Source organism: Ambystoma mexicanum, chromosome 2p (assembly GCF_040938575.1).
Source record: "Ambystoma mexicanum isolate Mex_15411 chromosome 2p, UKY_AmexF1_1, whole genome shotgun sequence".
In the NCBI taxonomy this organism is placed as follows: domain Eukaryota; kingdom Metazoa; phylum Chordata; class Amphibia; order Caudata; family Ambystomatidae; genus Ambystoma; species Ambystoma mexicanum.
The window spans coordinates 1281994731-1282008102 of NC_090923.1; the positions used below are offsets into that span (position 1 = coordinate 1281994731).

The following is a 13372-nucleotide window of genomic DNA, read 5'->3' on the forward strand; positions in this document are numbered from 1 at the left end:
CCAGTGAGTTTAAAGTAGTTGTGCAGGTGTGTGTAAGCAAAGTGTAGACATTACAATGTATCCGGAGCTCTCGCATGCAGCGAGCATGTCTCCAAAAGCCTTCAATTGAAATTGAGTAAAAGCCTTGAAGTTCAGGAGTGCTCACTTGCAACCAGCACGTCTTTAAAAGCCTCCAATTGAAATAAACTATAAAGACGCTCGCAGTGTAAACGTCAAGTTGAGGTGAGCCAGCGTAGTGGGAGCAAAAACCGAATGAGCAGATTTGTTAAACCAGCAAACCCACATTAAAGCAACAGAGCGACTTCCATCTTAAGTCATTGTGAAATGTTGAACTTAAAAGCATTGCCATGGTGGCAGGAAGTTGGACAAGGACTACTGGTGTTTGTGACCTGTAATGGGTGGGCCGTGTGGCTCATAAACTGTGCCTAGACCAAGGAGGTCCCAGCTCATCCAGAAGGAGGCTGGAGCTTGGGGAAGGAAACCCCTGAGCCCTTTCACATTCGTGTCATGAACCAAGGCGGGACATTTAGGGATAGCTCCCTGAGCTCCCTTGGAACTGTGTTCATTGTGGCTCTAGCTTGGGGAAGGGCCCTGAGCTCTCTTGTAACTATATTCCTTGTGCATAAGAACTTGAAGTTTGGGAAAGGGCAGCCTGAACATCTTGAGAACATTGTCGCTTTGAACTGTACCCTGAATTTGGAGAAGGGAGCTAGAGATTGCACCAGTCTTTTACTTTAAAACACTGTTTTGAGATCGAATATCCCTACACTATATTAAGGTGTTAAATGTGAGGGCAAGCATAGGATGCGACACGGACACACTTTTGGTTTTGAACTTTTAGACCGACGTTCCCTAGTTTCTTTAGGTAGGGCAATCTCCAACATAGTTATAGGGCAAGTTAGATGTTGCATCCATCCTGATATTTTAATAAAGATTTTTGTAACTGTTACGTTTGTATTTTGCGTCATCTCTTGATACCATGCCTGTCTCAGTGTGCTCATTGAAGACCTCTAATCACCCTCACTCCTCCTGAGATCCAGGCTTGACTGCTCTCCAACCTACCGTGAATTGGTCTGTATCTTCCCAGAAGTGTTCCCTGTTTCACGAACAAGGGTGGCCTTCTAAACATCAGTCCATCAGGCCAGAGTTTAGAAGTCTGTTCTAACAAATGGGCATACTAAAAATATATCAAACATGATAAAAATGTAACTTCTGCTACCAGCTTGTCTTTAGGCACATTTAAAAGTAACCAAAAATTCCTTTGATGTAAGCCTAGGGTGATACAAAAGTATCCCTATGTCACTGCATTGAAATATGCTGTGTGCAATATGAAAAGGTTACCAAAACGGTTAACATGTCAAGACAAAAGGGGAAACCTAGTTTCCCAGTATTGACAGTCTGAAGGACTAGTCAGTTTCCCCATAACAAATTAGCAAAAGGCCAGTGAAGCTTCTCTGCAAATGTCATGACAAGGTGTAAAATCAAAGCAAATGTTTGGGGGCTCCATAGAATATGGATGAATTTATGCCTAAAAGAGAAATCTTTCCTAACACCTCCCTGCCCTCCGTCGCACTCCAGACAGGTCATCGCTCCATCAGCCATTTTGACAAATGGCTCTCCAAAGCTCTTTGCCCTCTCGCCCCTATCAGATCTTGCTCCAACAGTCAAGGCCCCTCCCCCAGGTAAAATATTGTTAACCAGTCCGGCAAAGCCATAAATACTCATGCACTTGTACCGAAGTAGGATGATAAAACACTTTTTTGTTTCCGGGAACTTGGATTCTTTTTCGAGTAATGCAAAGGCAGAGTTTGGCATGCAGCTCACTGCAATTTGTAAGTCGGGCAAAATTCTTTCCTCTCGATTTGTCCTCTTTCAAAAGTTCACTTCATACTCTGTCCATCATGATTCCAAGATAAAGGAAAAGCTAGTTAACTTTATTTTTATTTTTTATTATTTTTTTTTAATTCTTTTTATTCGGTTTTGTTAAACAAAGAACAAGAAATAGCACAACAACCTGAGTACACATTGACATTAGGAGACCTGTCATCGAGGTCGCGATAAATAGCAGAACGTAACATAGCATTGACGGTTAAGTAACACAACGGGGGCAGAGAGTTCGCACCGCCCATCCGGCAGATGCGTTGGGGCACCTTGGCTGTCCCTTGTTCTTGGCCTTGATGTTTTATTCTTCCCATTTCCCCCATATTTTCTGGAACTTACGGGGAGACCCCTTTGCATTATAAATTCGCTTTTCCAGGGCGGCGCATCTGTCCATTTCATTGGACCATCTGTCAATGTTTATCTTGTCTCCTGAACCCAAGGTGGCTGCCATTAGTCTCTTTCCCGCACCAAATGCCACTCTCAGAAATGTTCTTTCGTGTTTGTTGAGGTCAGTTTCGCCTCCTATACCCAGCAGGATAAGTTTGGGGTCCCTCGGGATTGTGGTACCAAGTATTCTTGAGAGGTGAAGTAAACATGCTGCCCAAAACTCCTGCAGCACCCTGCATTCCCATATCATGTGGTAGAAGGTGCCCTCCGTCCTTTTGCATCGGCGGCATTCTGTATCGCCTTCTTCCCCCCCAGCTGGCCATGTGCGTTCTGGAGTAGTAGGACCTGTGTAGGATTCAAAGCTGTATCAGCCGGAGTTTGGTATCAATCCCTATTTCCCTTGGGGACATCAGGGCTTCCACCCACTCTTCCGCCTCTAGTGGCCCCAGGTCTTGTTCCCATTTACCCCTGAGGTTGACGAGGGCCCCGATCCAAAGGAGTTGATTGCCTGATAGAGGGTGGAGGTTACCTTGTGAGGGATAAGTTGTGGGAGTATGTTTCCAAGGGAGAGCAGGTGGGTGTGTCGGGCAGGTTCGGGAATTGGGTGTTAATGGCGTGTGTGAGTTGGAGGTATCTAAAGCGGTCCATGGGTGACAGCCCGTGTTTCGTTTGCAGGGTTTCAAAATCTATCAGTCTCCCCTCCTGGACGATGTCCGCTAGTGTGGATATCCCTTTCCTGTCCCAGGTTTCAAAGTGGCCCATTTTTGGGATTTCGGGGAGGTGTGCGTTACGCCAGAGGGGTTGGATCAAGGTTGGTCTGCCTTCCCAGCCGATGTATCTATGTATTTCCCTCCGGACTCGATGGATGTGGCGGGACCCAGTCAATGCTGCTCTTAGGTTCTTTGGACTATCGTATAGTATATGCAGGGGATTTGGGGGGCGGTGTCCCCTGTCTCCACCCCGTGGTCCCTGTGTAGCCATTCATTTGCCACCCCAACCTGTGCCGCCTAGTAATATGTGCGAATGTTGAGCAGTCCGATACCCCCTTCCCACACAGAGCGGTAAAGCATTTTTAAAGCAATGCACGGCTGTTTCCCTCCCCATAGTAGTGTACGGGGGTCCGGTAGATGTCTACGAATGTTGTGGCCGGGATGGAGAGCGGGGCGTTTTGGAGGAGGTACAGGAATCTCGGGAGTGCCAGCATCTTAAATAGTGCCGCCCTCCCGAGTAGTGAAAGTGGGAGGGAGTGCCAGTGGGCGACGTCATTCTCAAATTTTTCCATTATCGGGTGCAGGTTCAGTTTGGGGAAGCCCTCCTGTGTCCTGTTAATTCGTATGCCCAAGTAGGTGAAGCCCAGTACCGAAGCAGAGTATGAGCAGGGATCTGGAATTATTTCTTCCCCTCCTTGTACGGGGAAGTACATTGTTTTCTGTGTGTTGACCCGGAGTCCCATGAAGTGTTGGTATTCCTCCAGGGTTCTGGTTACAATAGGGCAGGAGATTATTGGGTTGCTCAGATATATCAGGAGATCATCTGCGTACAGCGAGACACGTTCCTCCCGGCCCCTTGGCCAGGCAAATCCTGCCCATTGTGCATCAGTTCTCAGCCGAATTGCCAGAGGTTCGATGGCGAGGAGAAACAATAGGGGAGAGAAGGGTCATCCCTTCCTAGTCCCCCTACTCAGCGGGAATATGACAGATGCTTTCCCATTGACGCTCACGGAAGCTTCAGGGAGGGAGTACAGGAGCTTGACTCATGACATGAAATGTTGTCCTAAGCCCATGCGTTCCATTATGGCCCACAGGGCATCCCACCCCACTGAATCGAAGGCCTTCTCAAAATCCACCGCAAGGAGGGCCAGCAGGGATGGGATCTCATCTGCCCGGCCGAGGGCAATCTGGACCCTGCGGAGGTTCACTCGTGTGGACTTACCGGGCATAAATCCACACTGATCTAGAAGGATTTAAGATCGGATCACCCCAGCAGTCCATTTGCGAGGACTGTAGCTTGTATTTTGGCCTCCCCATTTATGAAAGAAATGGGCCTGTAAGAGGCGCATTGCTCTGGGGGGTTTCCCTGCTCTGGGGATCACCACTATTGTCGTTTTCTGGAGGTCCGGGGGGAGGGTGCCCTGTTCTCTGCTGCGTAGGAACATGTTTCGTTGTCGTTCCACTCAGTCTTTTCCACAGTTCCACCGGGAACCCATTGGGGCCGGGGGTCTTCCCCGTCTGTAGTTGTGAAAGGGCTTCCCCTACCTCGTCTTCGGTGAGGATTGTGTCTAGCTGTTCGATTTATGGTTCAGAAAGGCGGGGGATCGTGATCGAGTCTAGGAAGTTTGGGGTGTTTGTTGGGGGTTCTTGTGTTGGTGGGGAGTATAGTTTGCTGTAGTAGTTTGCAAAGGCCCCTGCTATCTCAGCGTCCCCCGTTAATATATCCCCTTCCTGGGTTCGAATGGCCCACACTTGTCCTTTGCTCTGCTCCCTTCGCTCTAGCCAGGCTAGTGTTTTGGTAGCCTTGTCCCCCCTCTCATATATCTGGCTCCGGACCAGCCACTGGGCAGTTCAGGCATTATCTAAGGCCCTGTCTTTCAGGATTGCTTGGCTGTCACTAAGGCATCATGCGCCTCCTGGATTCCCTCTTCGAGTAATTGCTCCTCCCGCCTGGTTACTTGTGCCTCTGCTTCGGAGATTGCCTCGCTGTGCTGTTTGCAGTGAGCTGCCACCAAGGATATTGCTGCCCCCTTTATAACTGTCTTGTATGCCTCCCACCTTATTATTGGGCAGTCCACTGCTTCCTCATTTAGGTCAAAGTATTCTGACATTTTATTCGAGAGCCCCTCCAGTATTTCGGGTATTCCTAAATAGGTGTTCAGGCACCAGGTGGGTTCCTGTTTTGGTGTTAGACCCTTAAGTTTAACCAACAGGGGGGAGTGATCTGAAATCCCTCTCGCCTTTAATTCTGCAGATAATAATCGGTTGGTCATGTTTTTAGGGGTGAGGATATAATCGAGTCTGGATAGGCACCGGTGTGCGTTGGAATAGATCGAGTAGCCCCGGTCCATTGGGTGGGCTGCCCTCCACGTACCGGATAGCCCCATTGCTTCGGCAAAAGTGCAGAGCTCGGTCGGGGTATCCATTGCCCTGTTGCCCACGTGTGTTCTTTCCCGGGCGATCTCCATGATTTCATTAAAGTCCCCCCCCTTATAGCCCATGAATCCGCTCGTTCTTCCAGCATTATATCTTTGAGCTCAGCAAGAATTCCCCCAATACCATCACGAACCTGCCCCGAGGGTCCGCTTTGACCTTTCTTGCATTAAATGGAATTCGTGTGAGAGGATCATGACTCCCCTAGAGCCTCTGGAGAACCCCGCAAGGGGTGTGTGGATAATTTGATTTCCTAAAGAGCCCGCTGTTGGTACTGATCAGGTGGGTTTCTGTTCTGAATGCAATGTCTGGGGAGTGGCGGTTAAGGTATTGGAGTACCAGTTTATGCTTTATACCTGACCCCAAGCCGTTCACGTTCCAGGTCAACAGGGATATTTGTCTCCTTTGTGTCATGTCTGCGTGACTCTTGGTTTGGGGTTGTGTGGGAGGATGTGGTGTGATTCCCATGTTCCCATCTTGTCGGCCGTCTTGAAGTGTGGCTGACGCCTGGACCTGTCTGCTGCTCTTGCCGTGTGATCAGTCTTGTGTGCTCCTTGTGCAAACTCTACAACCCCAACCTGTGAACTGTAGGCCGTGTCTGTGTGGATGTGTACGTGTGGGCCAGTGGGGGGGGACGTTTAGGTCCCTACCATATCTTGTGCAAGGGTTTCTCTGGTCGTTTGTTTTGCTGACCTTTATTGCTCATACTTGTGACATTAGGCCTTTCCATTCCCCCCCTGAACCCCCCCACCCTGCACTTCCCCAAACCAGAAGTAACTGTTCCCCTAACCATACAAACTATTAGAGGGGCAAAAACCCCAACTCGGGGAGGGTCAGGAGGACCCTTTCCCGCAACTCGTGTGGCTAGAAATTACCACAGAATGTAAATGGAACTAACAGTGAAGGCTCCCTCACAGGGGGGGATGGGGGGGGCGCAGGGGTGGTGGTTCACTTTCTCCTGGGGCCGCCGGCCTTGGAGGTCCCATACTGTTTCTTTTTTCCTATCTCCCAGTATTTGTCCGGTTTCAGGTGGGTCCCTTGTCAGCCAGAGGTCCGGGCTTTCCTGCTTCCCCGCCTGGTGGCGTGGTCTGTCCAAGGGGGTGGCTATTGCCTCCGTCGTCCTTGCGGGGTGTGTTTCCGCTCGATCTGTCAGGACGTGGGGTAGAGAGGACCTGTGTTTCCAACCACTCCCAGGCATTGCGGGGATTATAGAACACGTGAACCTTGCCGTTGTGGTACACTTTGAAGGTTGCCAGGAAGAAGAGTGCGCACTTGATGCCCAGGGGTGTCAAGTTTCTTTTTGATAGTCGTAGGATTGTCGCGACTTCTGGACCTCCCTCGTGTAATCGGGGAAGAACCCAATTCGGTTGCCTTTATAAGTGATTGGGCCAGTCGCCCTTGCCATATGCAGTAGTGTGTCTCGATCCCTATAATTCAGAAGTTTTGCGATAACTGTTTGTGGGGGGGGGAGTGGGGGAGGGGGCCGGGACTGGTCTGCCCGTTGGAACCCTATGCGCTCTTTCTATTGAGAAAAATTTGGAGAGTTGCTTGGGAGCCATCAGGTCTGGTAGCCAGTCTTCCAGGAAGAGTTCTTTTTCGGGGAGGCCGAGTATGGGGAGGTTGTTTCGGCGGGACCTACCCTCGCTGCCTTCGGCTCTGTTTTCCAGCGTGGTGATTTTCCGTTCCATTTGTTCAAGGCGGCCGCCCAGGTTTTTAACGGTGTCTTCGGTGTCAGATATGCGTTGTTCTGTTTCCCCAACCCTGGTCGTTGGGTTCCTTAGGTCTTGCCTCACAAAGGACACCTCAGAGGCCAGGCCATCTATTTTTGTCTCAACCGAGGTTCTGGAGTCGTTGATTGCTGCCATGATGTTGGTGGGTGACAGCATTTGGGTCGTACCCCCATTCATTGCCTCTTCTTCCACCCGGTTAGTTGGTCCCGGGAGATTTGCTGGGGTGCTCGTTGTGTACTTGTCTATTTTGTTCTGGGCTGTTCCCCTGCGGGGCGGATCCTTTCCCATTCTGGCCCTGTGGGGTGGCTCTAGGTGCAGGTGTGTCTCGTTGGGCCGTGGCTTATCCCACTGGGTGGTCCCTCTCCCTTCGTTTCGTGGTGCTTCTGTGTCCTCCCATGGGCTATCGGTAGGTGGCTACTGCGCGTGGGCCTTACCCCTGCTTCAACCGTGCAGCCTCCTGATCAGTCTCACCCTTTCAGTACCCCTGTTTTGTGGGTCCCTTTGTGGGGTTGCAGACATCACTGAGCACTGTCCGTGCTTTACCTCGTGTGGGATGTGGTTCGTACCGGGGTTCCCTGCTTCGGGTGTACACCCAATCTCGATATGGGTCATCTCCTTGATTGTTTTCCTTTGCCTCCTCCTGGGCCTTGGTCTGCGCAGTCCTTCACTCGGGCACCAGAATGGTCCTTGGGTCCTTCCCTCAGAGCCCACGTGTTATGGTTCTGGTAGGTGGTTCTGTCCCAAGGCGGGTAGGTGTGTAGTGGTGCCCTTTGGGCTCCCCCCGCCCTTTATGCCGGGAACATGTGTGTGGCACTCCTCATTTCTTTGCTACCCTCAGGGGGGGCCGCTCTTGCTAGGCGAGACGCCCCAAGGTGGTGTATCCTGTCAACTCCCCTGAGGTGCCTGCGGGAGGTGGCGGGCCAGTTGTACGGATTTTGATCTGGGTCTCGCCAGGTCCTTATTTGTACGTGCTCGTGTAGTGGACCTGCCTTTGGTTTTGTGCAGATTACCCAAGCCTTGCTTGATAGACTGGATCGCTATGCCTCAATTTAGCCGTCTTGGATTTGACGCCCGTGGGTAGGCGCCAAGATTGTTGCTTGGTCAATGCAGCAACCCCTAGATGCCGCTAACCGCGAGTCAGTGCGCCCCCTTCCCCACAGGACTCTGTGTGCGAGGAGGTCCCGGCTCCTATGAAGTGCTTGCTTCTCCTCAATCTCTGGTGTTCAATATGGCCCAAACCATGAGCATGCTATGACCTGGTATGACATGTAGTTCGGAAGATGGATAATTATGCAGGCAATGGGGGGTGCTGCCGGTCTTGTGTATCGACGTGCCCGCTCCGAGCTGGCTGGCAAGTCTGTGCACATGCGCCTGGGGATGGGTTCTTTCTTTCTCAATGCGAGACAGGTGCTTTTTGTGGTTGTTTTTGTTCCAATGGTCTTTCGTGCGTCAATAGTACTGCCTCTGCCAAGGGACCTTGATCTGCAGCACTTGGGATTTAGAGTGATTTTTGTAATCCCAAATTTTGGGCACCTTAATCATCTAAATTCCAGTTTTGTTCGAACCGGCAGGCTGCCATCAAAGTTTTGCCCCCCTCCTCCAGCCACCGTGTGCTTCCACCCGGGCGTGCCTCCCCCGCACTTGATGTTGGCTCCCGTGGGCACCCCTCCTCGACCCAGGTGGCCCGCCAATCGCACACGGTGGGCGCCGCAGAGGAAGAACCTGTGCGGGGGGTGGGGGGGACAGGCCCCGGATCTGGTTGGACGCCGCTCTGTGTTAGGGACCAGCAGGTCCGATGGTCAGCAGCTGCAGAGGGGGCACGGGAGGGGGCGTCCTCACCTCACTCTTAGCGGTCAGCGTCTCTGGTCCCAAGGCAGCTGTCCCAGGGGCTTCAACAAGCGAGGGGTTGTTGTGGAGGATGTGTCTCCGGTGGACACAATTGATGAAGGGGCTTCCCTCGCGCCGGCTTTGCCGCGCGGTCTCCGGCATGTCTTTGCGACGGTTGGGGAGACTTTAGACAGGTCCGATTTTTGTCAGGATTTCGGGGAGATGGTGGGGGTATGTTTCCCTTCGGTTGTATGTACTTCAGATCGATGTATGATCTGAGGAAACAGCAGGATTATTCAGGATTTAGGCAGCCCCGGTGGAGCGACGTGGAGCAAGGTCTTCATTCGGCGCCCCCTGGTGGCTAACCTTTTTTATTTCTTGACCACTGATCTCTTCCACTACCAACTCCCTTTTAAAGTGATAAATGCCTGCTGGCATCAGGTATGGCCTGACGTGAAGTTTAGTTTGGCAGAAAAATGCCTACCTTTAATAAAAGATGTTGAGTAAAATTGATACATCCTGGAAGTGTAGAAATATTGAATGAGTGTAAATGGCTGAATTCTTTGTAGGGATTGTATGCAGAAATTCTAACGGACGCTAATTAGAGTCTTAAGATTCTTGGGGCTGAGTTTTTATTTATTTATTTATTTTTGAAAAAGGACAGTGCTTAGAATTGTGTGCGTTTTATAACTAACTTTTTCACGCCAGTGAAAATAGTTATCCAATATGAGGTTTTTCAAATGTATAGGGTTAAAAATAAAGCCCTTGTCAAACACATTGTTTATATTTAATGGGCTTTAATTCAGACAATTGCCTTGTTCAAAATGTGTTGCGGATATCGCTCGTGCACAGAAATATTGTATGATTATAATGAAGATACCCCATGATTTCAACATTTCCATACCCCTGATGTATCCTCCCTCTATTCAACAGAAATATCTGCCAGTTGAATTTTGGTTTTTGGTTGCAAACTATATATTGTTTATTTTTCAGGTATTTAACAGGGATGGTTGACAAAAGAACTCTTGAAAAATATGAACGAGAAGCAAAAGAAAAAAACAGAGAAACATGGTATGGCTGTAGTTGACCTTTTAAAACCTTAAGACACTTGGTATAGACATTTTACATTGCTACCAATCCTCTTTCTAGACCTGATCTGCTGAATTACATGTGCATCTTCTAGATTGATTTAGGCTTTCATGTTTGTCAATATTTCTTGACAAGTGTGTGTTTGTGTGTGTGTTTCTATCGTGTTATACTGCTATGTAGTGGTTGGATCCTGATCTGCTAACAATATGTTGAAAATAGTGGTCATTAACTCAAGGGAACTGTAATTGGAGCAACCTCCTATAAAGTCAAATTTAAAACCACAATACTGTATGTAATGGTGCCACCTGAAGCCATACTTTCCCACGTTGGTTAGAGTCGTGGAAAGCTGGAAAACTGACGAGGGTACAATGGTAGATTAAAATAGAAAATAAGTGGGTCTTTTTTTTCTGCAGATAATTCAAGAGCAGTTTGTATAAGAAAGTCTATGCTTTTTGCAATTTTCGATTAGGTGTGGTAATTGAAAAGAAGCGGATATTGGATCTGCTCATTGACTTAATGAGCTTTCATGCAGTGTTTGCCAATAGAGCTTTACTGTAGCACCATATACGGATCAAACAGAAAAGTACTCCATGTATTGAACTCCTAAGTAGAAATTGGTGGGTTGACCCACAAGAATTTGATCAGACTATGAATGGGTTATGCACAAATCAATGGAAATTGCACACTTGGCCCCTAAGCAATCTTGCCGATATGGGGTTTGCAACCTTTTTTTTCTAGGAATCTGCATCTTGTGTATTGCACTCCCAGGACATTTTCCTCCTAAGACTAATAATGCAGAGGTGGTACCCTAAGATAATGATAATGTAAATGTTCCACTTATGATTATCACTATGCTTGTGCAAAATCCCCAGACCTTGCTTCTTTTGTACCATACAAATAACCATCCTTTCGAATGGATTGTGTCCTCCAACGTATTATATATCTTTGACATGTAATTTCCACAGTTGCGTACTTCGGAAACTTTTACGGCCGAGGGCGCCTGGCGTCGGGTTGATGTCCCTCGAAGGCCTCAGGCGAGGACGATGTCACTGGATGTTATAAATAGGACGCCAGGCGTCCATAGCCTCAGTTCTGTTTTTTCCGCTAACGTGTTTGCTTCGGAAGACTCGGCGAGCCTCGTGTATTCCTCGTGAATATGTCTTCCTCTTCAACCTCTCTGACGCCGCAGTCTGGCTTTTAGATTTGGTGGGACTGCAAGTCTAAGATGTCGATTACCGACCCGCGTCACATTTGTTTGTGGTGCTTGGGCTAAAGTCACAACACTGACGACTGTTCCAAATGCCAGTCGCTGACTGCTAAGGCCTCGCGGGAGCGTAAGGGGAAGCTTCAGGTAGGTAGGGGTACTAAACCCAGTAATTACCGTAAATGAAGTCTAAGGGGATGTCCACCTCAGATTCAAGGGGCGACTCTCGGCATCGGAAGGAGTCCCGGGGATCTCAGTCCCAGAATGGTTCCTCCATTTGTCGTCATCGTCTCAGCATTCTAGGAAACTGTCGCTTTCCCTGTCCTCCTCGGAGGATGTAGCCGCAAGGAAAGTGGCTTGTCCAACAAAGTCCTAGACTCTGGGGGAATGGGCTACCTTCAGGGAGCAGATGCTGGCGATTTTCCAATTCCAGGGCACAGCTGCCCGTGCCTTCTGATGAAGCCGGCAAGGAACGGTCTCGATCCGTGGCTCGTGCGCCTTCGGGCTCGGATCCTCACGCGATCCTCATCGGGAACCTTCGAGGTCTCGTTCGGACAAGGCTCAGGATAGTCGCAAGAGACGTGCTTCCAGGTCTCAGTCCTCGTCCCCACCAGAAACCTGCTAAGGAATCGAGGTCGGCATCGACTCCGTCTGCGCCGTGTCCGTTGGATACGGATGTCGAAGTGTTGCCTTCGTACCAGCCATCGATGCCTTTGGGGCCTTCAGCTGGGATTTGCATGTCCGAGATCCCTGGTACTATGGATCCTCCAAGGAAGGCTACTTCCAAGTCTGTAAGGCCTGTTCAGGATTCCAGACCCTCGCCTGTCCCGAGACAGGACTTTTTCCTCCCTTTGGATGACATCTATGAAGAGGAGAGGTCAGTTTTAGATTTTGACCCTGATGTGGCTCCTATATTTTCTGGGGATAGTCAATTGGAGTTAAGGCAATCTCTTCATGATGCCAGTGGCTTAGACACTTCTCCTGCGGTGGAGTTTGGCAGGCCTGAGCCTTTAGCTCATGCGGAGTCGTCCTACAGGAGACTGATGGCTAGAGTCCGGGAATATCTTGGTTGGTTAACTTCTCCTGAAGCTTTTGTTCAGGATGACTTGATGGATATTCTGGATCAAGGTCCGTCCTCTGACCCAGTGTTACCTTTTTATTTGACCTTGCAGAAAAGGGTAGCAGTTGCTTGGCAGACCCCGGAGTCTCTTCCGGCAGTTAACAAATCATTAAGTAAAAAATACGGCCCTTCCTGTAGCAAACCCAGCTTTCTTTCATCTCGCGCAATACCCGAGAGTTTTGTGGTTTCCGGCGGCTACGGCCACCTCGAGGCAGGCAGCGTAGCCTGCCATCCCTCCTGATAGACGACAAACGCGTCGACAGTGGGGCACAAAAGGGGTTTTCTGCAGGGAGTATGGTGCTGAAATCGGCCAACTCCACTTGTGCCTTGGCAAGATTTTCACACACACTGTGGAATTGTTTCTCTTGCAGCTGAGCATATTCCCGAAGGTGAAAAAAGGGATGGGTTCCTTGCTCTCATGCAAGATGGCAAGGATGCCATGTGTGAATCCCTTCAGTCGGGTTTGGACATGCCGACAGTGTTAGCAGGTCCATGGCTGCGAGCACTGTTATACGCAGATTTGCGTGGTTGCGGAAGTCGGGTTTTGCTCCGGATGTGCAAGCCCGTCTTTTGAACATGCTCTTTGATGGCATGCATTTGTTTGGCAACAAGGCTGATGAGAGCCTGGAGAGGTGGTAGATCTCAATGGCTGCAGCAAAATCTTTAAGCGCAGCTGTGCGTCAACCTCTGCCTTTCGTCCTAGGGGACAGCAGTGGAGGGGAGGTTCTTTTCGTTACTACTCCTCCTTTGGTAGAACGAGAGGAGCCGCCAGTCAAAGGGGTCAGCGTAAAAGTACCCGTGGTGGTCGGGGAAATAGGTGCCAAAGCCGCTCAGGCAGCTGCCTCTTTGCTTTTGGGCGCTGCCGCAGCTGCTCCAAACCAGTCATGCGCCGGTTGGGGGCATACTGTCTCAACATCTCGAATGGCAAGCTACTACTTCGGATGCGTGGGTTCTGGATACAATAGCCCACGGCTACTGCCTTCCCTTCCTA

At 49.8% G+C, this 13372-nt stretch overlaps 1 protein-coding gene across 1 annotated transcript in view; it reads left to right on the plus strand.

Annotated features, from left to right (window-relative positions):
* GSPT1 (G1 to S phase transition 1) overlaps positions 1-13372 on the plus strand; it is a 647462-nt gene that overhangs the window by 175092 nt on the left and 458998 nt on the right. The window contains exon 6 of the mRNA XM_069645596.1: positions 9962-10039. Within this exon, the coding sequence (XP_069501697.1) occupies positions 9962-10039 (78 nt within the window). The remainder of the gene's footprint in view (positions 1-9961; positions 10040-13372) is intronic.